The sequence below is a fragment of the Podarcis gaigeae genome, assembly GCF_964106915.1.
Source record: "Podarcis gaigeae genome assembly, chromosome: 2".
Lineage (NCBI taxonomy): Eukaryota > Metazoa > Chordata > Lepidosauria > Squamata > Lacertidae > Podarcis > Podarcis gaigeae.
In genome coordinates, this window is record NC_139679.1 from 84788305 (window position 1) to 84814772 (window position 26468).

Here is a 26468-nt window from a genome sequence, read left to right on the forward strand (position 1 = left end):
GACTGTTGGAGCAGCTTACAAAAATTAGTTCTAGGCTGGTCCATGGCACACTAGGGAAAAAAGAATGGGAGGGATGAAGGAAGCAAAACTTAGTTTTGTAGACATTTAAACATATTCTGAGACTTCTCAGATGCCTGTCTAAGTCTTTCAAATGGTAGGCTGAGTTCTGAAGGTGATAGTACAGTTTGCTGGAATTACTGGCCCAGTAAAGTATGGCTTCCTTTCCCTCCCAAAGGAACAGGGAGACTCTTCCTTCAGAAATGACGTTATTTGTCTTAGTGATTATTAGGACATTAATATTGACGGGAACTATAAAAAAGGTTGTCTGAATGGAATGGAGCATGTCACTTGCCATAACAACTTGTTTCTTCATCTATTTATATCTACACTGAAGGCAAATAAATTCGTTAGATCTCCTTTGGAAGAGGCCAGAGAATGCTTCTTTATAGACAGAAAAATGAATGATGGAAATCCACTCCCCATCTGTATTCTCCATCATGACCCTCAGTGCCAGTGAAGCTCTAGCAAAACATGAAGTGCCTTGACTAATAGGAAGGAAGCTTCCCAAACCCAATTTGGCTATAAATCCTCCACAATCTCTTTTGAGTGTGCTCCTGATGGAACGCGCTTTGCACTGTGATAAACAGATGATGAATTTAGAATCGCTGGAGAGAAAATACTTTTTGAACATCCAAATTGAAGAATACCAACCTGTCAGCTCTCCTGATTGTTAAGATTGACTTCTCTTTGGCACTGTCATCACCGTTGTTTCCCAAGTAGAGTTGTTAGCAAAGGTAAACAGGGAATTGCCACCAAAATGATATTGAGGATGGGGCAATGGGGTTTGGAAGACACGTGTCGTAGGGCACACATCTTGCAAAGCCAATGCCCCTCCCCAGATTCTTTTAAAGATCCTTAAAAAAATAACAACCCAGAAACCTTGGACTTGGAGGAAGCATGTTCTGTTAGACAGCTTGCTCTCAGCCCCCCATAGTAGGGATTTTCTGGATATTGGGACATGTGTTCCTTTTTGCACAAGAATCTCTAGCTAGCAAGGGTATGCTAAACCTGAAGTGATCAGAACTCATTTAAGGGTGTGACCTGTGATATGGTCTTACACGTGAAACCAGCTTGCAAGGAGAGAAGGAAGATGGAAGATTCACCAACAACAACAACCCCCCCATTTATTTTCAGTATTCCCTTGTTATTGTTGGTGCTTCTCTTAGAAAGCATCAAAGCATCAGCAGCGTGAAATTGACCTGATTCTTTGAAATTTCACAGGCTCTCACTTCTGGTCGACATCCAGAAAAGCAGCAAGCAGCAAACATGTTCAGAACTGGGCTATTCTTGTCATTCTACAAAGCAAGGGTGGATGCAGAGGAAACTCAGGCAGCTTCAACATTGAGAGCAGAATTGTACATCATTATGGAAATATGCCTGGTAGTGCTAAATAGGGACGGGGCATTTACATGGGAGAATTCTTCAATCACTGAGTGGTATTGACAACGTCCCTCTCCCAGCCATTTAAAAAAACTGTTCTGCCCACCATCATGGGCTCTGAGGCTGGAAGAAATCTGGCTGTTGGGAGAAAAACATTCTTGTGGGTATTGACAGGGGAGGATTAGCAGGAGCTGTTGAGCTTTCTTGCCCGCAGGCACACTAACCAGCAGGAATGTATTTGAGAAATATATATTTATTTGCCTGTGCAAAGCATACTTACAGCTACACCTGCGGATGAGCTTCCAGCCTTTATAACAATAATGAAGGTGTTGCTTTGTAATCTTATGAAGTCTCAGACGGAAGTTTTAAAAATAACTCATGTTTATGCAAAACAACAAACTATATTGGTCTTATCTGTGTTGCATCCTGTTTTGGGGTTTTTTAAAAGATTTCCTGAACACCACCCAGGACTAAAGTACAGATTTTTATCATTTTGTAAAAAAAGAAAAGAAAAAAGAACACATAGGGGTCAGTTTGAGAAGTTTGATGGAAACCATTGAAAAACCAAGATCCTTTTCTTAGCTGACTTCAATGGAACGTTTAAAATAACCGGCTTATTTAGTTATGTTTATTTGTTGGTTTCCAAGTGGCATGAAGCACTTTTATTTGCAGTTTTGCACACTGCCCTAGAATCCTTTATTGGAGCGCTGCTAAGAAGTAACTTAAATAAATAATATAAAAACAAATTCTGCTGCTTCCTCGTCATACCCAAGCAGTTTTCAGAGCCTTTAAAGTTTACAGAATGCCAAGGATTGAAGATTTAAGTTGACTTGGTGCATGTGCATATACATAATCTTTTAGGGCAGGGGTGGCCAACTCCCAAAACACTGTGATCTACTCACAGGATGGCAGTGATCTGCCCCCTTTTTGGGGGTTCAGGTCAAAGTTGTTTTAGGGAGGAGGAATGCCCTGATTTTTGAGAATTCAAACCTAAGCTCTAGGGACAAAGAAAGGAGAAAAGCGCCACTCAGCAACGGATCGCTGGGGAAACAAACAGCCTCACTGAGTAAACTCCGTCTTCCATCCTGCAAGTCGTGCAACAATGGGGGGCAGGCCCCATTTTACCAATGCTAAGGAAAGGGACTCGAGCCATCGACCGCGATCTACCAAAACCTCCCAGGGATCTAACAGTAGATTGTGATTGACCTGTTGGACATCCCTGCTTTAGGGGAAAGGAAGAGGCATTTTGCCAGTATTTTGAAAGACATCCTTTATGTCCTAAACTCCCAGCTGTCTGATATTTATTGAGACGGAATACCCATAATTTCTAAATGAACAAATGAGTTGTTGTCTTTCGTTAGAATCATGTGTAACCATTGCCAGTTTTCAAATGAGTAACACTTTTTTCTTTAAACTTAAAAAAAAGGGACTGAGCTTGAGCTTCATCGTGGTTTTAAGTATTGTGTTTATGAACCTTAACTGTTAATTCTGGGCTTGAAGTAAAGAATGACTGTGGAAGGCAAACACATAGGCCTCACTATGGTAATGGAATGAATGGGATGGAGCTGTTTAAACAGTATCTTTCATTTTAAAAAAAATCATTTCATTTTATCTATCTATTTATTTTTTATTCTGGATTACGATTTCAGAATGATAAAAGGCCAGAAACAAAGCATGGCGTAAGTTAACATATTTTATGGTTGTAGTTTCTAACTCCATATACCCTAACTTTAACTTTTTAATACTTAAGTGTAAAATGTTCTGCAAAACATAACCATAGGCTATGCTTGTTCTGTTCAAAAGCTGTATTTCAGTTTAGTTTCCATTTATCTCCTGCCCACTGCTGTTTAACCAATAATGTTTATATATAATTCCTAGTATACCGTTGACAGGAAGCTGCCACTTGCAAATCACTATTCTGCAAAATACGCTGCTTACAGTAGAATATGCAAACGACTGGCTATTTGGGATGCATGGAGTTCCAAAAATAAGCTGGCCCTAAGCACATGAAAAATTTTGAACATTTTTCTTCAAATGAACATCTTTTGAACATCCTTTAAAGCAGCAGCCATCCCCAACCTGATACCCTCCGGGTGTTGATAGAATATAACCCCCTCAATTTCCAGCCGGCATGGCCAGTGGCCAGAGATGATATGACTTTCCCAAACATCTAGTGTAGCTTCTAGAGGAGCCAGGTTTGATTCCTTTTTACTTTATTTATAAAGCACATTATAAAATGATAAATTCATCAGCAGACCATAAAATGATAAATTCAAAAATAGACTGAAATAATAATTTCCAAAACAGTGCAGCTTGCTGTGTGGTGATGCATAAAGGCATTTAAATAAGTACAGTAGTACCTCAGGTTACATACGCTTCAGGTTACAGACTCTGCTAACCCAGAAACAGTGCTTCAGGTTAAGAACTTTGTTTCAGGATGAGAACAGAAATTGTGCTCTGGCAGCGCGGCGGCAGCAGGAGGCCCCATTAGCTAAAGTGGTGCTTCAGGTTAAGAACAGTTTCAGGTTAAGAACAAACCTCCGGAACGAATTAAGTACTTAACCCGAGGTACCACTGTATAAGGAAAGGACTGTCCTGTTTTTCTGGGAAGGGGAGAGAAGAGAGGGGACAAACACAGATGAGGAAGAAGAGTGCAAGAGATGAGTGCTGGCCCAAAAGGTGAGATTTTTGGTCTTCACCATCCAGACTCCTGCAAATAAGCGTTGGTGTCAAGAGAGTTGCCTCCAGCTGCCACCTGAGTGGCAAGAACTCCAGGAGCAGAATGAGGCCAAATAAAGGAAATCAGGTGCAGGACCCCTGTAGCGATGTAGCCCCTCAAAGCCTTAAGTTTGGGGAAGTGGGCTGTGTTAAGGAGCCCAGGATGACGTGTGCCATTGAATGCGAAACTATTCTCTAGCTGGCTAACTGACTTTGTTATAACAAACACTAATGGGAAGCAGTGTTAGAAACCGAGATATGAAAGCTAGGAGCTAAATGGCTCCTCAAGCCTAGGTTATGGGCACAACAATGGAATGTCTAGGCGCGCTTTTTTATAACAAGAATACAAAGCTGAAAATGAATGAACTGCAGCTAAAATAATACGTTCCTTTTTCACATGGTCTGGTCCTTCCCCTGCCCACTCCCCTAATATTCTTAAGAGGGTCTCTTCTCCAGGCTTCAGAAAGTAGCTGGAAGCAGGGAGGCAGAAAAAGGTCCTCCTTTCCTTCCACTCTGCAGTTTTAATCTGAAATTTTAGGCGCAGTACAGCGCCTAAACTGATCACGCTAATGAAATTCCCTGTTGCAAAATGCGCCTAGAACAACGGGAGTTTCTAACACGGATGGGAAGTGCTGCTCCTGTATCCCAAAAGAAGGAAATTGAGCCTTAAAACCTAGAGCAGTGTTTCCCAACCTTGGGCCTCCGGCTGTTTTCGAACTACAATTCCCATCATCCCTGACCACTGGTCTTGCTAGCTGAGGATTATGGGAGCTGTAGTCCAAAAACAGCTGGAGGCCCAAGGTTGGGAAATGCTGACCTCGAGCTACTTCTGTCTAATCCAGATGTCACAGACGGACTATCTAATCTAGCCTCTGCCCCACTCCCCTCCTCCCACTGCTGATCAAGCTATGCAATTAATATTCCAGCCTTATCTGCTCACAGAAAAATTATGTGACTTTGGAAGTGTGCTAGCTGTAGGGAGCTCTAAGCACCGTGCGCGAGTCAAAGCTTTCCTTGTCAGGAGCCTCTGCAGGGAATGAATGGCATTGTAAATGGCCTTGTCTAGCCTGAGACTTTTTTCCGGTCTCAGTAAAAAAGGCTCTGAATGCATTAATGCGAAGAAAACCTACATGCTTCTAGTCTTTGTCTTTATCCCTTTGCGAGCATAATTTGTTGCATGGATCGCTCCGAATGCATCTAATATGCACATGGTTTGCTGCCTCTGTGGAGGGGCTGAGAGGAAGGCAAAGTGTACATGTTTGACAGGTCTGTGTAACACAAGCACACAGTGCACTGCTGAACGTAGCAATTAAACATGCTGCTTGTCTTGTCCATGGGAGGGAGGAAAGCGACACGTTCAGACGCTTCTGCTTTGCTCTTGGAGGAAACTGATTATTATTAACATCGCTATCCTCCAGCGGCATCTTTAAGGAATGAAAAGAGCAATATTGGGACAAATTTGTGCACACAGAGAAAAAAAAAGATTTATTTTTTATGTGTCTGTCTTCACTACTTCCTTTGATTGTTCTAAAACCTTTTCTTCTAGATCCCACCACAGCCACGCCGTGCAGCTCCCGTTACTCCGCCACCGCCAGAGAAATACAAAAACACACAGATGGCTGCCTCTGTTAAAAGTAAGAAAAAAGCTTTTTGCGGCTGTATGACACTGAGGATCAGATGCATTGCTCAACTAACTTATTTGGTTGTCAACTATTAGGAATGTGGAAAACTTGCTTATAGTATGTCAGGCTGTTGGTCCGTCAAGCTCAGTATTGTCTACATCACGGTGGGGATCCTCTGAGTCACAGGCCTGGTTAGGCCCACCAGGCCTCCCCGTTTGAACTGTCAGATCGTTTTGGCCAAGCCAGGTCCACCGGCCCTATAAACATCTGGGGTAGGGTGGGTAATGTACCGCTGAGCTACTTCCGGCTGTGTGTGTTCCACAAGATGGAAAGGAGTATTATGGATAAGAGTTTATTCCAAATGTTTTGCTTTTGTATTTTTTGCCATGGAACTTAGAAGAAGGCTTGCAGTCCTAGAACGATTTTTTCCAATTGTTCTAAAACCTTCTAGCAGAAAGCTTTCCAGACTTCTCATGTTGGTGACACACTTTTTAGACATGCATCATTTTGCAACACAGTAATTCAGTTTTACTAGGAAACCGGAGGTTAAGCTAACCCCTTTCCAACCCTGGAAGCAACGTGGGGAACTTCTGCGTGACACACCTACACACTGTAGCTGACACGCTAACGTGTTGTGGCACACAATTTGGAAAGCTCTGTTCCAGCACGATTTCATCTAGTTGAGAACTTCAGGCTGTTCCCGTATGGTTTTTTTTACAAAACCACCAGTCCTATGACTTAAAGCTATTATCATGGGAAGATTTGCATGAGTAAGCACACAATATAAACATGCGTATTTTAGAAAGCTCAGGAATGGATTGGTGTATGTTTGTGTCCTTTGTGGCTAGATTTGGGTATTCCAGAAACTGCTGGAATCTTTCATCAGTTAGAGAGATACATGTGCCTAGGGCTCCCCCCTTAAGAATTTTGGTTCTGGTAGTAACTTGGAGAGAGAATTTAAGAGATTTATGATAAATAGCTTCATGGGAACCACCACACCTCCTTCTTCCTTTCTAGTCAGTTTCAGATGAGCTGGAAGTGGCAGTGGTTGGTCTTTCCCAAAGGACGTGGCAGTATTTGAATGACAGACATGCCTCTGTGCAGCTAGTTGCTTTGGCTAAGGTGCATAAGCACTTCTTGTTGTTCTTTGGAGTACTGCAACCAAGTGTACTGAGAATCCCAGCTTTCCCCTGGCCAAGATGTGATAATTCCATAGATCACCAGGGGGAGCCCACTAATAATGCAATGATGAAGGGCTCAATTAAGAAGGAGCTTTCTGGGAACAATCCATCCTGCTCTTTGTTCGGAGCTGAACATTGTAGAAGCGGTGCTCTCGGGAACCATATTCTTTCAGCTTTTACCAGGAGGGTGTGTCAGTTATGCAACTGCTGGCCGTCAATGATGTATGTTCATTAAATCTGAAATGCCCAGTGTTGTTGAGAACAAAGCAGATAATTCTCCGGTGCTATGCTTTTTTGAAAAATGAATTATCCAAAAGGTCAACCTTATTCAACAGGAACTATTTTCTTCAGAAATGCCCAGTGCAGACATAAAACATAGCCATGGTTAGAACCAATCAGCATTTGTTGCTTTAACCCTGGTTAAGGTTCCGAAGCTAAGTGTTGCCCCTTTAAGTCACCAGTGAGACCCACTTGTCACCTTGTAATCAGAAACGTTTGAGTGTCGGAAGCTGAGCCAAAGTCATAGACCAGGGTTGCTCATTCTGGATTTCAGTCAGTCCTGACTACTTCTAACCATAGTTATAATAGCTGTACACACAGCCTCTTTGCCCCTGCTTCACTCTTCCTTTCATGCACATAGCAAAACAAACCAGGAAATTGCAGTTAATCAAAGCTTCCCCTTATGTCTGAAATGGGCAACTGTGGTTAATGCCTTCCAAACAAGTCGGGGAACTAGAGGTGAATTTTAAACCATAGATCCATATCTGGCTTGCTTCTAAGCCATTAGTTTGGGCATGTTACCATCGGCTTTCTGCCTGCTTCCCCTTCTTATGCAAAGGGAAGAGTGAAGAAGGAGGAAAAGGTGCATGCATAGATTCAAGCTGAAATTTTCAATAACAATAACTCCAACACATCTAGAATCAAGAGCACTTGGAAGAAACTGTGTCCAAATTTTTTTCCGTCTGTTTCCTCTTCAGAGATAGAGAGCTAAAAATCCAAAAAAGTTGGAAGGAACCATGAACCTTACTAAACTAGGCACATAGTGAGGCAAATACAACAAAAGCAACTCATATTGCTTATAGGAGGCTTGAGGTGTGACCGTCAAAGTATTAGATTGCATGTAGGTACTAATAATTTACTTAGTACCAGATTGAGCACATACAATGAGTTTCATTATTTAAAGTTTAATCATGCTGGATTATTAGGTGCAAAGGAATTATGCTAGATCAGCCCTAGTCACCCAGGGGAAATTTATACTCTGTTGAAGCAACCAGGCAAATGCTAGCATTGAAAACTTGGTGTAAGGAAAACAAACATTGGTTAAGCATTATGACTTAGGCCAAAAATAATAAAGCATAGTACTTAAACTTGTGTGTTACTTGAGTCCTACTGGTCTTTGACCGTAATAAATTATCTGAATCTGAGTCCTACCCTGTATAGAAAAGAGATCAGTAGGTATAGAGGTTACCAATGTTTCTTTTAAATAAATAAAGGAAAGGAAATATTCTGGAGCCAGATCCTGCTAGGCGTGTGTGCTGAGTACAAGGCAATGAGAGTGTGTTAGTGATTCATTAGCAATTTAAAAAATCTTCTTGGGAATTGAGAATAAATCTGTTCCCCTTTGGTTTTTAAGAGTGGTGGGTAACATAAGGGTGATACAGTTAATCAAGAATTAGAATCAGCGTTGTTGCCATTTGAAAGCACTGCTTCTTTCCTTTTACCGATAAGGTTCTCAAGTTGTTCATCTATGTCACTATTTACTATATATACTCTTCCTTGTCTTAGCAGCGAAAGACTGACTGTGGGATATATAGTAGCCTATTTTGGGAAGATAAGGAATAAAACTTAGTACGGAAATGCAGGCAGAATCTTAAACAAGACATTCCAGCAGTTGGACTGTTCGTACATACATGCTTCATTTGCCTTGAGTATTTGGGTTTGTGAAGGTATGAGTTTGTGGCTGCAAAAATAGCATGGTACTTAGAAAGCCTTAACCAGCAAGATTGCTGAAGAAAATAAATTACGCAAATCTAATAAATTTATTTATTTATTTATTTTACTTATTAGGTACAAACCATTCCTATTATCTGTAAAAGTTGTAACTGGTTGTTTCCACTTCTTAACAACGCCAGCCATGCAAGAGCGAATCGTAATATAATGCAAGGTTTTTTTGTTATAGAAAACCAAAGGGCATCCAGAAATTCCATGCAGGAGGAAGATCTCTGACCAATTTTAGGATAAACCTTGTGAACCAACATCCCATTGTGTTGAGCTAAAGGTCAGAGATGCAGAACTTTTTGGCCTGGAGGGCCAGATCTTTACCTCCACCCCACGGGCCAGTCTTGTCAGGCGGATGGGACCACATACTGGTCAGTCATATGACAACATAATGATGCCGGGTGATTGACACCTGTCTAAACACAGTGCTCTTCACAGTGCTTTCCAAGTATCCAACATCCAACTGATTGATGGGCACTTCTGAAATGCTGCGTGAAGCACTTTGTAAGCCGTGTACTTGGTGACTGTCAGCCAGCCAGCAGGTCCTGCAAAGCCAATCAGTCATCATCCTATGACCTCACTTAATGTCCTATGACTTCAGGCATATGTTAGGTAGGCATGACTTACCTGAAATAGCCTTGTGGGCCAAATGGACAGCCCTGGCAGGCTACGTTTTGCCCATGAGCCACGAGTGTTATAGAGGGTGGCGGTCAGTACCTTGTAGCCAATGATCTCTGTTGTTGACTTCCGTACATAGTACATTCTCAACTGGTGCTTGAAAGTAGCTGCAGAAAGGAAAAGGGGGATGCTTCAGCAATGGGCAGTTTTCCTCTTGTAATTTGAAATATGTAAGAAACATTATTCAAAAGTAATAGCTGTATGCTTAAAAATGAAAGAGAGAAAAAAGTGCATCTATTCCTGCGGGGAAAATCTCTTCCACCTGCAGATTAATGCTTTTTAATAAAAACCCTGGGATCTTCGAAGAAAATTCATGTCTGCAGAGCTGCTTTTTCTCCCTTGTTGGAAAGAGGTTAGTGATCAGGAATACTCAAGAGAGAGTTAATACAATTTTGCTTTGAGATAAGTGAACCAGGAAGGCTAGTTAAACTACTTTGGAAGCATGCACAATGAGCTTCTTAATGGACTCTGCTGTTGCAGTTTGTTTTTTCCCCTCCTTTCCTTTGATGCTGTTGCTAAGACATTTTAATCGTTGCCTTTCAGACGCAGTTGAAATCACCTCTCGGTCAGTTTCTAGTGCCTCCTCTGTAAGCACAACTTCGCTGGATACCTTGTACACTGGCTCGACAGAGTCGGCTCTCCCGACTGCTACTCCCAGCCCCAGCAACACCCCTCCCCCTGTCCCCAGCAGAAGTGCCCACACGATGGCATCGCACAGCTTGGATATTAGCCCGCCAGGGCAAAGAAAGCATGGGAGTGCAAGCAAATCGCCCCAGACCAAGAGGGCTGCCCCACAAGTGCCCGTGCAAGCAGGGGCTTCAGGTGCAAATGATGAGAAGACCGTACAAGCCAAGGAGACTGTGCCAGTTGCTCCTGCGGAAGCAGAGGATTTTGACTCCCTTTGCCCGGAAGATAAAAAGTCAGCTGATCTAGAGGATGCAGATCATGAATCACCGAGCCTAGTAGTATCTGTGCCAAAGACAATAGGCGCCGAATTGATTGAACTCGTCCGCAGGAACACGAATCTCAGCTATGAGCTCTCCCGGGTTGCCATTGGTGTAGTAATTGGCCATATCCAAACTTCTGTTCCTGCCACTAATAGCATCATGGAGCAGATTCTCATCTCTTTGGTGGAAAGCAAGGTAGGAAAATACATAGGTTGAAAAGCATTTTCTGTGGTTTGCTGGCTGATGAACTTTGTTTTTAGAAGGCATGGGGTTTTATTAGTGGGCAGGCAGTAACATGAGTTGGGAGCTCAAGTACTTAGGTGACTGAGGCAGCGTGGATCATATTCTGTCCAGAATAAGAGTGGACATATCCCCTTGAGGTTATGCCAGCTCCTTTAGAGATGGTTGAACTTTAGACTAGCAGGGTGTCCTTGATTTTTTTGTTCTAGAATCCCACGATCCACCAATCACAGCCAGGTGCAAAATACATTGAATAAGAATTAAATAATTTTGAGCCCAGAAATTTGATTCCAGAACCGGAGCTGAATTGAGGTCACAGTCCTTTCAGACAAGAATCCACTCCTAACTACCCCTGCCCCCTGGTGTGTCAGAAGTATATAATTTGTGGCCAGGAAGGGGGTGCTGTTATTGTTAAACAATTGGGAGTCAATAATCCTTGCCAATCTGCTTCAAATTACCCAGATCTACCAGTATATCCTGCTTTCTGCCCATCCCTACTCTATGGTGTATTTGTCACCTCAGAAAGTAGCAGAATGCATGCTCGGTTACTGGGCTTTATTTATGAAGAGATGGTAGAATTACTGAACACTTCATATGTCAGAAGAGCAACAGAATAAAAAGGGAATGGGATCATGCGGTCTTGTTGACATCCTTATTGGTAAATAATACACTGGCAACGTGGGGTTAGGCATACAGAGAAGGAACTGCATAAATCTGGCCTGCAAGAGGTGGGAGAACCATAAGCAACATTGGTTCACTGTGAGGTCCTGTTCAGATTATTTTATCCAAAACCACATTCCCCCCCCCCCCAAATGAAGAGTTCTAGAGATAATGCTGTTACACTGCTTTGTGTTCATATGGCCCCAAAAGTCAAATCCTTTGGTCTCTGTCAACCTGGGGTACGATGTTTTCTTTTTTTATTATTTATCTATAAACTAGTTTTGTTTCTACCCTGCTACATCTTTTATTTACCAGCGTATGGTCTGAGGTCACAGCTTGCTGAAGCTAAGCAGGCCTGGATCTGGTCAGTGCCTGGATGGGTGTCCGTCTGAGAAACAAGTGTAAAAATTAGTGTAAAATAATCCTAGCAACATTATCACAGGACAGAAACAGCATCAAGGGCATTGCCATAAAAAGTGTGCTTGGAGAGGGTTCTTGATTTCCTGGCTCAGTGCGCTCAATGACATGGAAAGCCAGATCTCCCACAGCTATGAATTACATGATGTGAGCACTGATTATGAGAAGGTCTGATCCATGTCCTCTCCACCTCACAGGTAGATGGATGCTTAACACAGATTCTGATGGGTGCAGCATGTAGGGCCAGGTTTATGCTTTGTTCACAGTTTCCAATTCCCTCTTTAACTCACCAAGTGGCATCTTCAAACCACTTGAGCTATGCTGGAACTGCTCGTTCCCCCAACATTAAATTGCGCACTCTTGCCACTGACTCCATAGTCTGTCTGGCTAACTGGCTTTAAGTGGAATAATATTAAATTCAGTTCCTTTCTGTTGTGTGGTAGTGGAGAAGGAAACTTCCTACTGACCTCTAATAGGAAAGCATTATTGATGCTGGCAAGATTACAAAAGGGTTTAGCGAGGCATACAGATATGGAAAACTGTTTTGCTCAAAATTCAGATCAAATTGTAATCCAGTTAGCTGTCCATAGTGAACACAATCGCTAGATGCAGCAGCGGAACTTCACATTTCTGGGATCATGTGACCCACTGGGTAATCAAGATAATTGCTTTTTAACTTGATAAAGATGGCGTATCAATACTCAGCCTCAATTCAGCAGAAACCTATAAGCAATTTCATGCTGCAGCCTTTTCTCCCCACAACCTGTCTACAATTTGGCTTAGACTGTTGGTTTCTGTTCCTGTTCTATGGCTCAAAGGAAACACCTACAATACTTTGAGCTGACTGTATCCTGATAAAACACTAACAAAACCAATTTTTAATTGAAGACTGGAAATGTGTGGAGTCTGTGCACCAACTTCTCGTGTAAGGATAATTTTAAAGGGCTGTATCCACTGCTACTGCTACTCAGAGTTGCCCCATTGAAATTAATGGGCATGACTAGCTTAGGTCTCTTAATTTCAGTGGGTCTAGTCTAAGTAGGACTAGCACTGGATCCAACCCCAAATGTGCAACCTCTCTTGTCACTTTTTCCCTACTCAGAAAAACAAGACCGTGGTTTTCCCCCCATTTGGCAGCGTATGGCAAAAAATTATCAATATTATTAATTCCATTTCTGTACCGCTTTATATTTTAAAGAAAATTTTCAAAAATGTTTTAGAACACATTAAATAATCAAATAAAACAATCCAGAAGAAAACATTACTGAAGAAAGTCAAATATAAAGTATACAGTCAAAGCAACAGGGCAGCCAAGAGTGTCTACGAACCCAGGCAATTTCCTTAATACTTTAGTGGGAGTGAAGAAACCACCAAAATCTTAAAAACAGAGCTAAACCACAATCCTAGAAGTATTGTTCTGAGTTTGAGGGGCGGCATGTAACAGTATTACTTCATGATTCATCTCAAGGTCAACCCCATCCCAATTACCTTTCTTTTAGCTGACTATAACAACCTAATTGCATAGTGTTTGGGTGAACTAATTCAGCACTTATAAAATAAAACCTACAAGCATTAAATTGTTGACAAGGGAAGCCATGTGTATGAAGGTAATGCATAAAAATTATTCGAGGCCAGCAACAGATTTAAAAAACCAAATTAAAATTGCGATGATAAAATGTTGGGGCAAGCAAAGCCTTAGAGCCCACATATTTTCACAGTTGCTCTGAAGTGCTTTCCCCACCTTTTAACAGTCCACTTTATTTCCCTACCATCTCTCATCCACAGGGTTTCCACTGTGAACCAAGCCGTTAATGGACTTGAACGAGATTAATCTATTAGCAAAGCTCTCTAATCTGACTAACTTCTTGACATATCATGCGCCTCCTTAATGCGATTTCATCACTAACTCCATTTCTTTCACTCGCACAGCTAGGGTCAGATCTGCTCTTATTAAGTAACTAGCAACTATTACTGCTGTATAGCCACCCCATACATTTCCAGGAACCAGACTATGCCTTACAAAAGCCAACTTAAATGATTTACACTACAGTATTTGTAAGATGTGCCTTAAGCTCATCTGTGTTTGTCATTCTGTATTTGGAGGGCAAAATTATACGCGGGAAACATCCAATCACAATCTTTTCTGCTGAAGAGAACATGATTATTTTGGGAAAGTTCCCTCTGCTGCTATCTCGCCTTCACTGCTAGCAGATGGAATGACAATTCTGCTGTGCAAACGTGGCTGCACTTCTGCAAAAGCTGCTCTGCTCCTTCCCCCCTAAGTCCTGGCTAGCCGTTTTGGAGAGCCAATGGCACTCTCAAAAAAATGTAGGGAATATTTTTAGGGGGTTTTTTTTTGTTTTTTTGAGTGGGTATGCACAATCATCTCCCCTGAGCCCTAAATAAATAAATAAAAAGGTATCATTGTACATGACTCCGTTGATGACTGTGTGATAAATCCACTGTACTAACCTATGCTTAATGTAAGAGATGGGGCTGCCATCTCAACAGCACACCCTAGGAGACTCCAGCCCAGATTAACAGTGCCGAGTGAGACAGACACTTAATTCAATTTATTGAGCCTCTCTCTAGGGTAGAGCCTTTGGAAACTTAGTGTTTCATTTAGCAGCAAGCTCAGTTCCCTGAGCTGAGTGTGTAGTAATTACAGGGTGTTTCCTTCCTCCTTCTTCTGCAGTTATAATCCTCTTACAGGGAAGGCTATTTTGCAGCGCAATGGAAGCAAGTGCTTACAGATGTTCAGCAGCACCGGACAACAAGAGGAGTTTTTTTGGCTTCTCCTATTGCAATAATTATGCTCCCCCCACTTTGCCTGTCAGGTATTCCCATCGTCATCTGTAGGCCAGTCACTCAAGCACTCCTTCCACAGAGTTATTGGGCTGCAAGATATGCTTTGGTGACTGCAGTCAAGGGACTTAAGGCGCAGCAAAACTGGAAGTGCTGAACAGCACCGGACACCAAGCTGGGTTTCTTTTATTTATATATAAACTTACATTTATTTCTATCCTTGTGTGTGAATCCCCACACAGTCACTTCTGCTCCAAATGTAGTAACTTTCTCCGTACAACTAGTGATGGCTGTCCAATTCTGGTACTTGTTTCAGCTCTAGATCTGGCTCTCCGATATTTATAGGAGGAGGCAATATCATGAAGCATTTTCAATTGAAGACCCTATAGTAATGCAATGGCCATAGGCCCCAGCCAAGAAAAAGCAAATCCCATAGCTGCTTATAGATCAAACCAAACCCCTACAAGAGGATGTTTGGAGCTATTTAGTCTAGGGAGAATTTTTTAAAAAATGAGTAAGAGGGGACGCTATGGAAGTTCACAAAAATACACATGGTGCAGAGAAAGCACACTGGGTGATTTTTTCCTCTCTCCTCCTGTCATAATAGCAGAACCCAAAAAGCCATCCAATGAAGCTAAACGGTGGGAGATTCAGAACAGACAAAAGGAAATACACAGTGCATCTTTGCGCAGTGCATAGTTAAACTATGGAATTTGAAGTCCAAAGACGGCTGACATTAAAAGAGGATTAGTCAAATTCCTGTAGGATAAGGCCTATAATGACCATTATTCATTCGCGATGGCTATAGATTACATTGAGTGTCAGAAAATCAGTACCTCTGGCTCCCAGTTGTTGGAGATTATGAGCAGGGGAGTGCTGCTTCCCTCACCCCCTGCTTGTAGGCTTCCTGCATAGACATTTGGTTGGCCGCTGCGGAAGGAGAATGCTAAACTTGATAGGCCTCTGGTCTGATCCAGAAGGGCTGCTCTTTTGATCTTATGAATGAATGCATGTTTGCCACACTTGGATATTAAATAAAATGTGCAGAGGGCATGTGTGCAGGGGCACTGAAGTTACCACAGGAGCAGCTTACACAGTGTGCGAGTGGGCCTTCAGCAGCCTGTCATTATGTGGATGTATGTTCTCTTACATTGCCCAAATGGGCAATATGTTAAAAGGCAATTTAGAGAAATAAGTGGAAACCCAAATCTCAAGGGAAAGCTAGCTTCTACTGACATTTTAAAAAGAAGTCTCTCCTACATCAAAGGAGGCCTGAATTACACCTTTGGCTAGATTCTCTCCATTCCTGCCTTATTTAGGTATATGAGAGTACCTGAGAGGTACAAGTTCCTTCTTTTTGAAATTGCTTCCACTATAGAATAAGTGCAAGGACACCCTGGCAGACTCTGTGCAGCATCAGAGGTATGAGTATATTTCTTTTCCCTTGATCCTTGTATTGCATGAACACAGCAGCAAGGCAGACCTGAATGAAAAATACCACAAGCAATTCATCCTTCAAAAGAGCACATTGGGAATAAGTCTGTGGTAATGGATTCTAAAATTGATTTAGTAAAGCAGTGCTTTGACTTTTAATTTAAAGTAGGAGGACAGAAGAAAGGATACAACTAATTAAAGAATGTAATATGAAGCCTGAAAAAAGGTTGAGAGATTTAGTATAGAGCAGCAGGAAGCTTTAATCAATGATGATCTCTTATTCCATTTGGGAGGAAAAAATTCTTAGAAAATCTTTCAGCTCCCTCCTCCAATTCTCACTTTCCCCAGAGAGAACATAGTTAAGGTTGTTTGAGAAAGAAGCACTTAACTTCATGCTGAAGCTAGCACTGCTGTCCATACACACTTCACGAGTTTGTAAAAGAACATGCTCACATTCTCAGAAACACTACTTATACTCAAAAAGCTTGCTTATACTAAAAAATTAGTCAAGCACCATTTTAGCTTGAGGCACCCTGATGGGCTGCACAGAGGTTCCTTGAAGGAAAGACCCTCAAGACAGGGAATTGCCCCCACCCCAATAGTACGGGGACCATGCTGCTTTGAGGCAATCCCTTGGGGCTGGGAACATCTCAGTGTTGCAAACCTGTGAGGCCACTGCCTCATCACTATGCCCAGTGTTCAAAACTCCCATTGTTCTAGGCACATTTTGTGACGGGCAATTTCATTAGCGCAAACAGTTGCTGAGCTCAGGGCGCCGTACTGCGCCTAAGATTTCAGATTAAAACTGCAGAGCGGAAGGAAAGGAGGACCTTTTTCTGCCTGACCACTTCTAGCTACTCTCTGAAGATTGGAGAAGAGACCCTCTTAAGGATATTAGGGGGGTGGGCAGGGGAAGGACTAGAGCATGTGGAAAATGAACATGATATTTTGGCTGCAGTTCATTCATTTTGTATTTTTGTTATAAAAAAGTGCGCCTAGACATTCTGTTGTTGTGCCCGTAGCTTAGGTTTAAGGTGCCATTTAGCTCGTAGCTTTCATATCTCAGTTTCTAACACTATGCTGCTCCCACACTGCTGTTGACTAGTCTAAAGGTCATCTTATATGACACATTAGTTAAGCCCTATCTTGCTGATTACAAAACAAAGTTAGTTATTGCACTAAGCAAATAGCAGACTTGGATCTTGAAGTCATTATAGTTTCGTGATAAGTTACATCAACCCAATTTTCAATCCATATACACCCAGGGCACACATAGTGGCTCTTCAGGAGGAAGGACTGGATATAAATTTAAGAAATGCACAAGTAACATAGTGGAACTGCAATTATGGCTGCCCAGCATGTATAGAGGGGGAACAGTTTTGAATGTGCAGCTGCCCAAATACACTGACCTTTGACTTTTTTATCATCATGGAGAGTCTGGTCATGATCCCTCAAAATGACAGTGTAAAACTAGGGTCCAACTTGTCTTCCAACGACACAGCTTATTTGCGCACCTTTGCTCGCAAACACCTTTTGTTTACACTCTATCAATGAAACACTTTAGTTCTGCACTCTTCAGACTACCAACTCTTAAATAGTCAGCCAACTACAAATTTAGTTTATTTCTTACCCAACTGGCAATATGGAGAGCATGGAAGTGAAATACTTTAACTTACTTCTGGATTAAACTTTTGCTGTTTGGGAACTTGTGTTGGGAACTTGTCTGATTTGTCTGATCACATCCTCAGCAAGGACTGAGTTAATGGTTCTGCATGTACCTTAGAATCATACAATGCTTCTCCTCTGGTTTGGGTCATATTATGGTCTGAATTGATCTGTTTGTGGAAAATCCTGTCTCAGGCCATAGGGCTGGATAAAGACCTCCATCACTATAAGTCTATGTGAAGATAAAAGCATAAAGTTTTATCTTGGTCCTGAAAAAATGTTGCATGAACCATCTATAAAGCTCAGTCAGTGTGGATGCACAGAACAAGGACTTATTTATTGTGGCATACTTGTTTGGGGACACCCCTCCAGGAGAAGCCTGGTTTTTGTTTCACCAAGCTTTTGTGGTTTTCAGAGGCTAGTATCTTTTGTCCTTATTCCACTCTCCCACCCTCATCCCAAATATAAGGCCTCGGGTTCAATCTCTGACATTTCAAGGAACTGCTGGGCATTCCACCCATCTGAAACTGTTGAACTACAGCCAGCCACTGTAGTAGGGTCAGCATGCAGCTAAGTGAACTAATGGTCTGACAGTATAAGGCGGCTTCCAATTTCCTTCCTTGCAAATTGCTTAGATACTGAGAGATGACATTTCAAGGTGCTGATGGCAAATTCTAGGGCATGTTTTGCATGGAAATCAGGCCTCTAGAGAAATCATCTTGCTCAGTTCCAACCATGTGTTATCCTTTCCCCCCCATCCACACTGCAAATTAGCCAGCTAAGGAACTCTTGGCTGCATCTAAGCAACTGCCCCTGTATGGTTTTTGTTGTTGTGGGTGTTGGGGAGGCACCCCCAAAAAAACACATTAGCATGATTCTTTACCTATTCCCAATATAGTAGCAGTAGAGCTCCGTCTAAGGAAGGGAAAGAAAGGGTTGGAGAAATCTGATAGAGTTAACGGTGCTTCTGTTCTCACAGTGTTGATTTAAAATGAGGTTGAATGAACAGTGTGATGGGAGATGGAGATTCTTACCATCTGAACTCTAAAACGATGCAAGGCTCTTTTAGTTGGGTTCCTAGGACTATGATTTTCATCACATTTTGCAAGCACATAGGGTCACTTTCATGCCTTGTGAGAAAACGAAAGTTGCACAAATAGGGAGAAATAGATTTCTAATCTTCAGGAGAATCACAGTTGCTTTATACACCCCCTCTGCCAATGTGAATTCATTTGTTTAATCAGGTTAATGGCATAGTTGGCAGGTGCAAAAACCCAACAGTTGTAAGATTCCCAAACTGCCTCCTTCCTTACAGATATGATTGTGCCCAATGAGCTGTATTGTGTTGACACTTCTGCTCCCCAGGTTATACACATCTTTGAGGAATATCGTTTTCTGTGTACCAGCTGAATTAACTAATTGTTCAAGCTGTTTGCCATCCGTTTCCCAGGACACTGAGCAGAACAGACATTTCAGTTTTCAGAGTACTAATTCATGCTTATGACTGTGAGGGTATTCTCATAAGTGATACTAACCCCATTCAACCTCTTGTGGCCAGTTCAAATAAAACCTTTATTATTAAGACCAATGGCCATTAAGAAAGCAGGGTAAGAAACAAATAAAAGACATTATCCGGATGTGGAATAAAATAAAGTAAAATAAGTCACTTGTGGCATTTATGGATGCCTGTGCGCGATTTGCAAATGGCCGTTCATTGAAGGCCTTCACTTGGAAGGTGCACTTACCTTAGCCATTTAAATCTCAGTTGAAAATTAAATTATAGTTGAAAACAAGTGCTTTTCCAGTAGTTGCTCACTGTTAAAGCGATGTGTATTGTTTTTGTTGCAGGATCTTTGTTCAGGACTGCCTTCTGGTCAGATCTGCCATGATGAACAGAGGCTAAAGGTTATATTTGCAGATCTGGCCCGCCATAAAGATGATGCCCAGCAACGCAGCTGGGCCCTCTATGAAGACGAAAACGTCATTTGCTGTTACTTGGAGGAACTGCTTCGTATTCTGGTAATTTCCTGCTCTGGCTTTTGCATGGCTGGAGACTTGGTTACTTTCTCAGAATTCGGTTCAGCAGAAATGTAAAATTTGATTTATGTATTATTTATTGAATTTATACCCCCACATATCCTCCTGGAGGAGCCCCGAGTAACAATCAGGACTTAGAGCTTTCCAAACTTTGCATGTTGGTGACACACTTTTTAGATATGCATCATTTTGTGACACAGTAATTCAGTTTTACCCATTAAACTAACCCCTTTCCAGCCCCAAGAGGAGCACAGGGAAGCGTTTGCTTAACACAACTACACACTGCAGCCAACACACTAACATGTTGCGACAGTTTGGAAAGCTCTAGTGTAACTTTTTAGCTGGGGTGGGGATAAAAAAAAATGATACAGATGCATTTCTGTTATATATGTGGCATGATAACCTTGTTTTGATCCATATCTCTCTTGAGAGGCCAGCATGTGTACAAACATGAATGTGAACTGAAATGTGAAATTGCCTAATGTTGCTTGTTTTTAGAGTGAACTTCAATAGCATTTCTAAAGTAAGGAGTCTGCAGGTGTAAATTTACATTAAAAGGCTGACTCTTTCAGAAGAGGCATCTATTAGCAAGCGGGAAAGAAGTCCAAAACAACTTATACCTCTCATATTTGGTGCATTTTAGTGAATGTTCATTGTTTAAGGATGCGATTGGCTTGAGGGGGTCCTTTTCCTCTTCTAGGCCTGAAATTAAATTGGAAATTTGGGGTTTGGGGAAAAAAACCCTTATAAGCTATTTTATCTTCCAGAATGAGAGATATATTACTTTATAGGTAGCAGCATGCTCTTGTTTCAGCAGCTTGCATAGCTCTCTGGAATTATATATGGGGTTTTTTGTTTGGACCATACATCTGTAGACTGTTTTTGCTTCAGGACAGAGACTTGTTTTGGTACTGAATATAACTTTAGTTTGCATTATATTAGTTTATGTTTGGGGAATGGAAAGCTTGTGGTTTGGGACAGATCTGTAGGTTCATCTTGCATGGCTATTGTCAGAAACAATCCATTCTTGGTTCACTGGGAAACTGATTTTTCCATCCACATTTCCAGACCGATGCGGATCCTGAAGTCTGCAAGAAGATGTGCAAGAAGAATGACTTTGAATCGGTTATGTCCCTTGTTACATATTATCAGATGGTATGAGGCTGCAGTCAATATTTTTTGTTTCCAGAGAATGGTAGAGGATGTTTTATCCCATGCTGATGGCCTTTCAGCTGATTCCCTGGTGGCCCACTGGAATGCAGAGTTAACCAGGGCTATCAACTGTCTAGGAACGGCGGGTGGTGCTGTGGGTAAAACCTCAGCGCCTAGGACTTGCCGATTGTCAGGTCGGCGGTTCGAATCCCCGCGGCGGGGTGCGCTCCCGTTGCTCAGTCCCAGCGCCTGCCAACCTAGCAGTTCAAAAGCACCCCCAGGTGCAAGTAGATAAATAGGGACCGCTTACTAGCGGGAAGGTAAACAGCGTTTCCGTGTGCTGCGCTGGCTCGCCAGATGCAGCTTGTCACGCTGGCCACGTGACCCGGAAGTGTCTGCGGACAGCGCTGGCCCCCAGCCTCTTAAGTGAGATGGGCGCACAACCCTAGAGTCGGACACGACTGGCCCGTACAGGCAGGGGTACCTTTACCTATTGACTGTCTGGCTCCAAAGTGCCCTCTCTGATTTCATGGAGCCCGGACAGCCCCGTGGTTTTCCCCAGAGCTGAGGGCAAGGAAACAGTCGTTGAGACGGCTAGAGCACCAGTGGTGGAAAACTCATTCTGAATCTGACCAGACATGGGTGTAGAGCTCCAGAGTGGCTGAGGAAACCCAGCCAGATGGGCGGGGTATAAATAAATTATTATTGTTGTTATCATCGCAGCTGCATGTAGGGGGCACACTGTTTTTATGTAATCCTTGTTCACAAATCAAAACCGATGGAGAGTTTTTGGGGACAGGAGTAAGTGAAAATGTGAACACAAGTTTACAACAGTGTTGTCAAGAACCTTAACCTCCTCCTGGCATTCTCGGTTCCAGGAATATTTCTAATTGGTTTGTCTAGCCTGTGAATAGTGAACCTTTAGCCGTCCAGGTGCTGTTGGAGTCCAGGTCCCATCTGGCCAGTGGTTAGAGAGAATGGATGTTGTAGTCTGGCAACATCTGGTGGGGGGCATAGCTTCCCCATGCATGGGCTCGCCAGTTAAATCAGGCACCTATGAAGGCTGTAGTATTCCACACTACGATCAAGTAGCCAAACAGTAAGAGCAAAGGAAGAATATAAACATGCTGAGTGTGAGCTTAACACTGTAAATCTAGAGAGCATAAGCTGTAAATGAACCCATAACAAAGGACTGCTTATTTCCAAAGTTTATTTGTGGCATCAGGAAAAGTGTGCCTGAGAACAAGCCTTATATCTGGGTCATGGACACATCTCTGCTAGCAGTTTGGAAGATAAATCTAGCTGCCCTTTATAAAAACACACAAAAGCACTCCACTCAGGAACAGAGGTAGCAGCTTTGCTGTCATCGAGAGGAAGGATTTCTGAGAATGCCTTGGGAACGTTGGCAGGCTGTTCCTGCTCTTCTCTTAATTGATGCACATCTGTGCATTCATAAACAGCTTTGGGTAGGAAATTAGGTTATGAAGATACTTCTCTGGGACAAAGGAAGGAAATCAAGTATGCGGAGTAACATGTAGGTGTTTCTCTTTAGTGCTTCTTTGCTCCATCCCTTTCCGAGGGCTCGCTGTTACAGCCATCTGCCCTAGATAATCCACTCTCCTATGCTTGTCATCATTAATTCATTTTATTTTAAACATGTTTTTATTTTAAAAAACCCAGCGCATGGAAAGTAGGGGGAGGTCTGTAGTTTACTGCTGGAGCATCTTCTTTGCATGCAGAAGGTTCCTGGTTCAGTACCCAGCATCACCAGGAAGGGCTGGGAGATGGAGATATTCCTGTCTAAAACCCCAGACAGCCACTACCAGTCATTGTAGTTGCGTCTGAACTAGATCGACCAACGCTATGACTTGGTACGAGGCATGTTCCTGTGTGGTGAGAGTTGCCATTGTGACAGATAGTCCACTTGTATGGATCAGAAATAAGTTTTACAAGTGTAATGTTTCCTTTCTGTGATGAAATATCTGAAAGGATCTTCACACACGAAAAGAAATTATAGAGGAGTTGGAGTTATTTATTAGTGGATAATTCATCTGTTCCCAGTTGTATCAATTAGCCAGTGTGGTGTAGTGGTTAAGAGCGGTAGTCTCGTAATCTGGGGAACCGGGTTCGCGTCTCCGCTCCTCCACATGCAGCTGCTGGGTGACCTTGGGCCAGTCACACTTCTCTGAAGTCTCTCAGCCCCACTCACCTCACAGAGTGTTTGTTGTGGGGGAGGAAGGGAAAGGAGAATGTTAGCCGCTTTGAGACTCCTGAAGGGGAGTGAAAGGCAGGATATCAAATCCAAACTCTTCTTCTTCTTCTTAGGAGACCCTCTCTTGAGGAGTAAGCTTACTTTCCTCTAATCCCAAACAATGCTTGGACTGCACTCTATCACAAAACTTGTGTGATGCTACAAATTGACACAGAAGGCAAATTGGAAGGTGGCAATAAATGGGTTTGCCTCAAGTAGGAAGAGGTTATCTGGCACTGTCTTGTAGTGTTCAGAGCTGGTTTCGACAAACCAGGAAGTCTAGGTTAACTGTCATTTCTCCGTACTCCGAGTCCAGGAAACTGTGGTTAATAACTCCCAAACAAGTTGTAGCTTCATTTCTGGCTTGTTTAGAGGTCACTAACCATGGTTTCCTGGTTTTTTGATTATCTTATTCATAAACAACTAGGCAGGAAAAACTAATGGTGAAATCCGGTTCGCCACCATTTTGCATACCCTGAAAGGCCAGCTTCCATGTGAACTCACTAACTTGAAACTAAAAAATTCCTTCCAGTAGCACCTTAAAGACCAACTAAGTTAGTTCTTGGTATGAGCTTTCGTGTGCATGCACACTTCTTCAGATACACAGATATCTGTAACTTGAAACTGTTCCAGTGAAGTTAAATGTACTCGCTTTGCTGAGCTCAGTTCTTAAACTAAATACTTAATCTTGGTGAGTACTGATAACAAAAAGGAAGTATTTTCCTGGCATTTTGTCATTTAAAATTTGTCGTTTATAACTTTTTAGGAGCACAGAGTGCCATTACGGCTACTGCTTCTGAAGTGTTTTGGAGCAATGTGCAACTTGGACGCTGCTATTATCTCTGCTCTGGTGAATTCGGTCCTGCCAATGGAGCTAGCTCGAGACATGCAGACACATACCCAAGGTAAGGCAAGCTTATAAAATGGCTCTTGCTACATCTCTGCTGCTGGTCATGGAGATCTTGAGGTGGTGTTATTATTATTATTACTACTACTACTACTACTACTACTACTACTACTACTACTACTGATGACACTCAGCTCTATCTGCTGATGGATGGCCACACTGACTTGGCCCCGACCAGATGCTTGGAAGCTGTGGCTGGATGGTTTTGTGGGAGCCGATTGAAACTAAATCCTTCGAAGACAGAGGTCCTATGGCTAGGTCGGGATGGCATGGGGATGAGGGACCAACTCCCTTCTCTTGCAGGGGCCCAATTAGTGCCATTGCCTTCCGTTAAGAGTTTGGGTGTAATCCTTGATGCCTCCCTTTCCATGGAGGCGCAAGTTACAGCAACAGCCAAGGCGACATTTTTCCACCTTCGCCGCATCAAGCAGTTGGTCCCTTACCTTTCCCGCCCCGACCTGGCCACAGTGATCCATGCGACGGTCATCTCCAGGCTTGACTACTGTAATTCGCTCTATGCGGGGCTGCCCTTGAAGCTGTCCCAGAAACTCCAGCGGGTACAGAATGCTGCAGCGAGGCTCCTCACGGGGTCTCTGCCATGGGAGCATATTCACCCAGTGCTTTTCAAGCTGCACTGGCTCCCGGTGGAGTACAGGGTCAGATTTAAGGTGCTGCTTTTGACCTTTAAAGCCCTTCACGGCCTAGGACCCTCGTACCTACGGGACCGCCTCTCCTGGTATGCCCCACGGAGAGCCTCAAGGTCCATAAATAACAACACCCTAGTGGTCCCGGGCCCTAAGGAAGTTAGATTGGCTTCAACCAGAGCCAGGGCCTTTTCAACTCTGGCTCCGGCCTGGGGGAACGCTCTGCCTCATGAGACCAGGGCCCTGCAGGATCTGATTTCTTTCCGCAGGGCCTGTAAGACAGAGTTGTTCCGCCTGGCCTTTGGCTTGGAGCCAATTTGATTCCCCCCCCCCCTCTCTCTCTCTCTCTCTCTCTCTCTCTCTCTTTTTCCCCTCTTTCTTTCTTTTCCTTCTCCTCCTGCGATGAGGCTACATTTTAATATTTTAATGTTCCATTATTTTAATGTTGTATTTTATTTTTGTTTTTAAGTTGTAATCATTCATCTTGTTTTTATTATTGCTTGTAAGCCGCTCTGAGCCCGGCCTTGGCTGGGGAGGGCGGGGTATAAATAAAAAATTATTATTATTATTATTATTACTACTACTACTACTACTGCTACTACCTACCTACCCACCCACCCATCTGATCTGACTGGGTTGCCCCAGCCACTCTGGGCAGTTTGTGAGGTATTGTGGGGTTATGAAGATTGGGCATCCAAAATAATTGTTACAGGTATTTGGACAGCAATCTAATCCACCATTGCAAGAGTCTCTGAGATGGGTGTTAGTAGGAAATTAAGACTGATGGGCACAGTGGAGTTTTGCCACCAAGTTGAAGCAGATAAGGGCTGAGGCTGGACTAAAAACAGGAAGCGAAGAGAGGGAGGGAAAGTAGATCTGAAAGTACATTCTCTTACCCGTATCCTTGATCAATTGCCTGGCATTTCTTCCATGCTTCTACATCCTTGGAAATCCCGTTGCAAGCTGAGGAAGCAGCTCATGATAGCCAAAGAGAGAGTGCTTGAGTTTTAGTTTGGGTTTTGCAAGCATCTCCCGGGTAGCTGAGCGAGTAGTAAGGTGCTGGTCTATGCGTTTTGAGTTTACTGGCCTCCTTCTAAATGATCATTCAAGTAGCTTAATTTTCAAGTGGCTCAGAAGATGGCTTGAGTGAGTTGGGGAGCATTGATAAAGGTTTTTGGCGGGAACGATACCTTGTCCGTTCTATGAGGGAAAGTGTATGTAAATCTTGGGGAAGGGTGGCCTTGTATATTTCTGATTTAGAAATGAGGGAAGAGCAATAGCATGGATATGGCTGGGTGGGGGGTGAACTTGCCTGGTTCAGGCAGTTTAAAAAGGGGTGGTAGATCTTGATCTCATGGGTGACCTCGTGTGAAGCCATGTCTTTGAAAGCAAAGTTTTGCAGAAGAAAAAGACTGGAAATGCTTTCATTAGACAGAGAACTTTTTTATTAACTAGGTTTAGCAGAGCCAGCTACTTCTGCTCTTCGATATGTATAAAATATGCAGCAGGCTGAATAAATTAATTCTGCAGTTTGTTTATTGCTGCCAAGTGCCGATTTAAATCTCTTGGCTTTCTATCTGTTCCATGGCTTTGATGGGCAATGCATACATATCTCGGAGAAAGAAGCCCATGGTGTCTTTCTAGTGGGCTGTATCTTGTTTCCTTTTACCTT

The 26468-nt window shown here is 42.8% G+C and overlaps 1 protein-coding gene across 2 annotated transcripts in view; it reads left to right on the forward strand.

Moving 5' to 3' along the window:
- Positions 1-26468, forward strand: part of NCKIPSD (NCK interacting protein with SH3 domain) — a 94243-nt gene that overhangs the window by 49223 nt on the left and 18552 nt on the right. Inside the window, exons 4-9 of one of the 2 annotated variants that reach the window (XM_083727169.1) lie at positions 3090-3119; positions 5705-5792; positions 10181-10779; positions 19654-19824; positions 20911-20997; positions 24012-24150. In XM_083727169.1, the coding sequence (XP_083583295.1) occupies positions 3090-3119; positions 5705-5792; positions 10181-10779; positions 19654-19824; positions 20911-20997; positions 24012-24150 (1114 nt within the window). The remainder of the gene's footprint in view (positions 1-3089; positions 3120-5704; positions 5793-10180; positions 10780-19653; positions 19825-20910; positions 20998-24011; positions 24151-26468) is intronic. The other variant, XM_083727170.1, reaches the window with a different exon arrangement.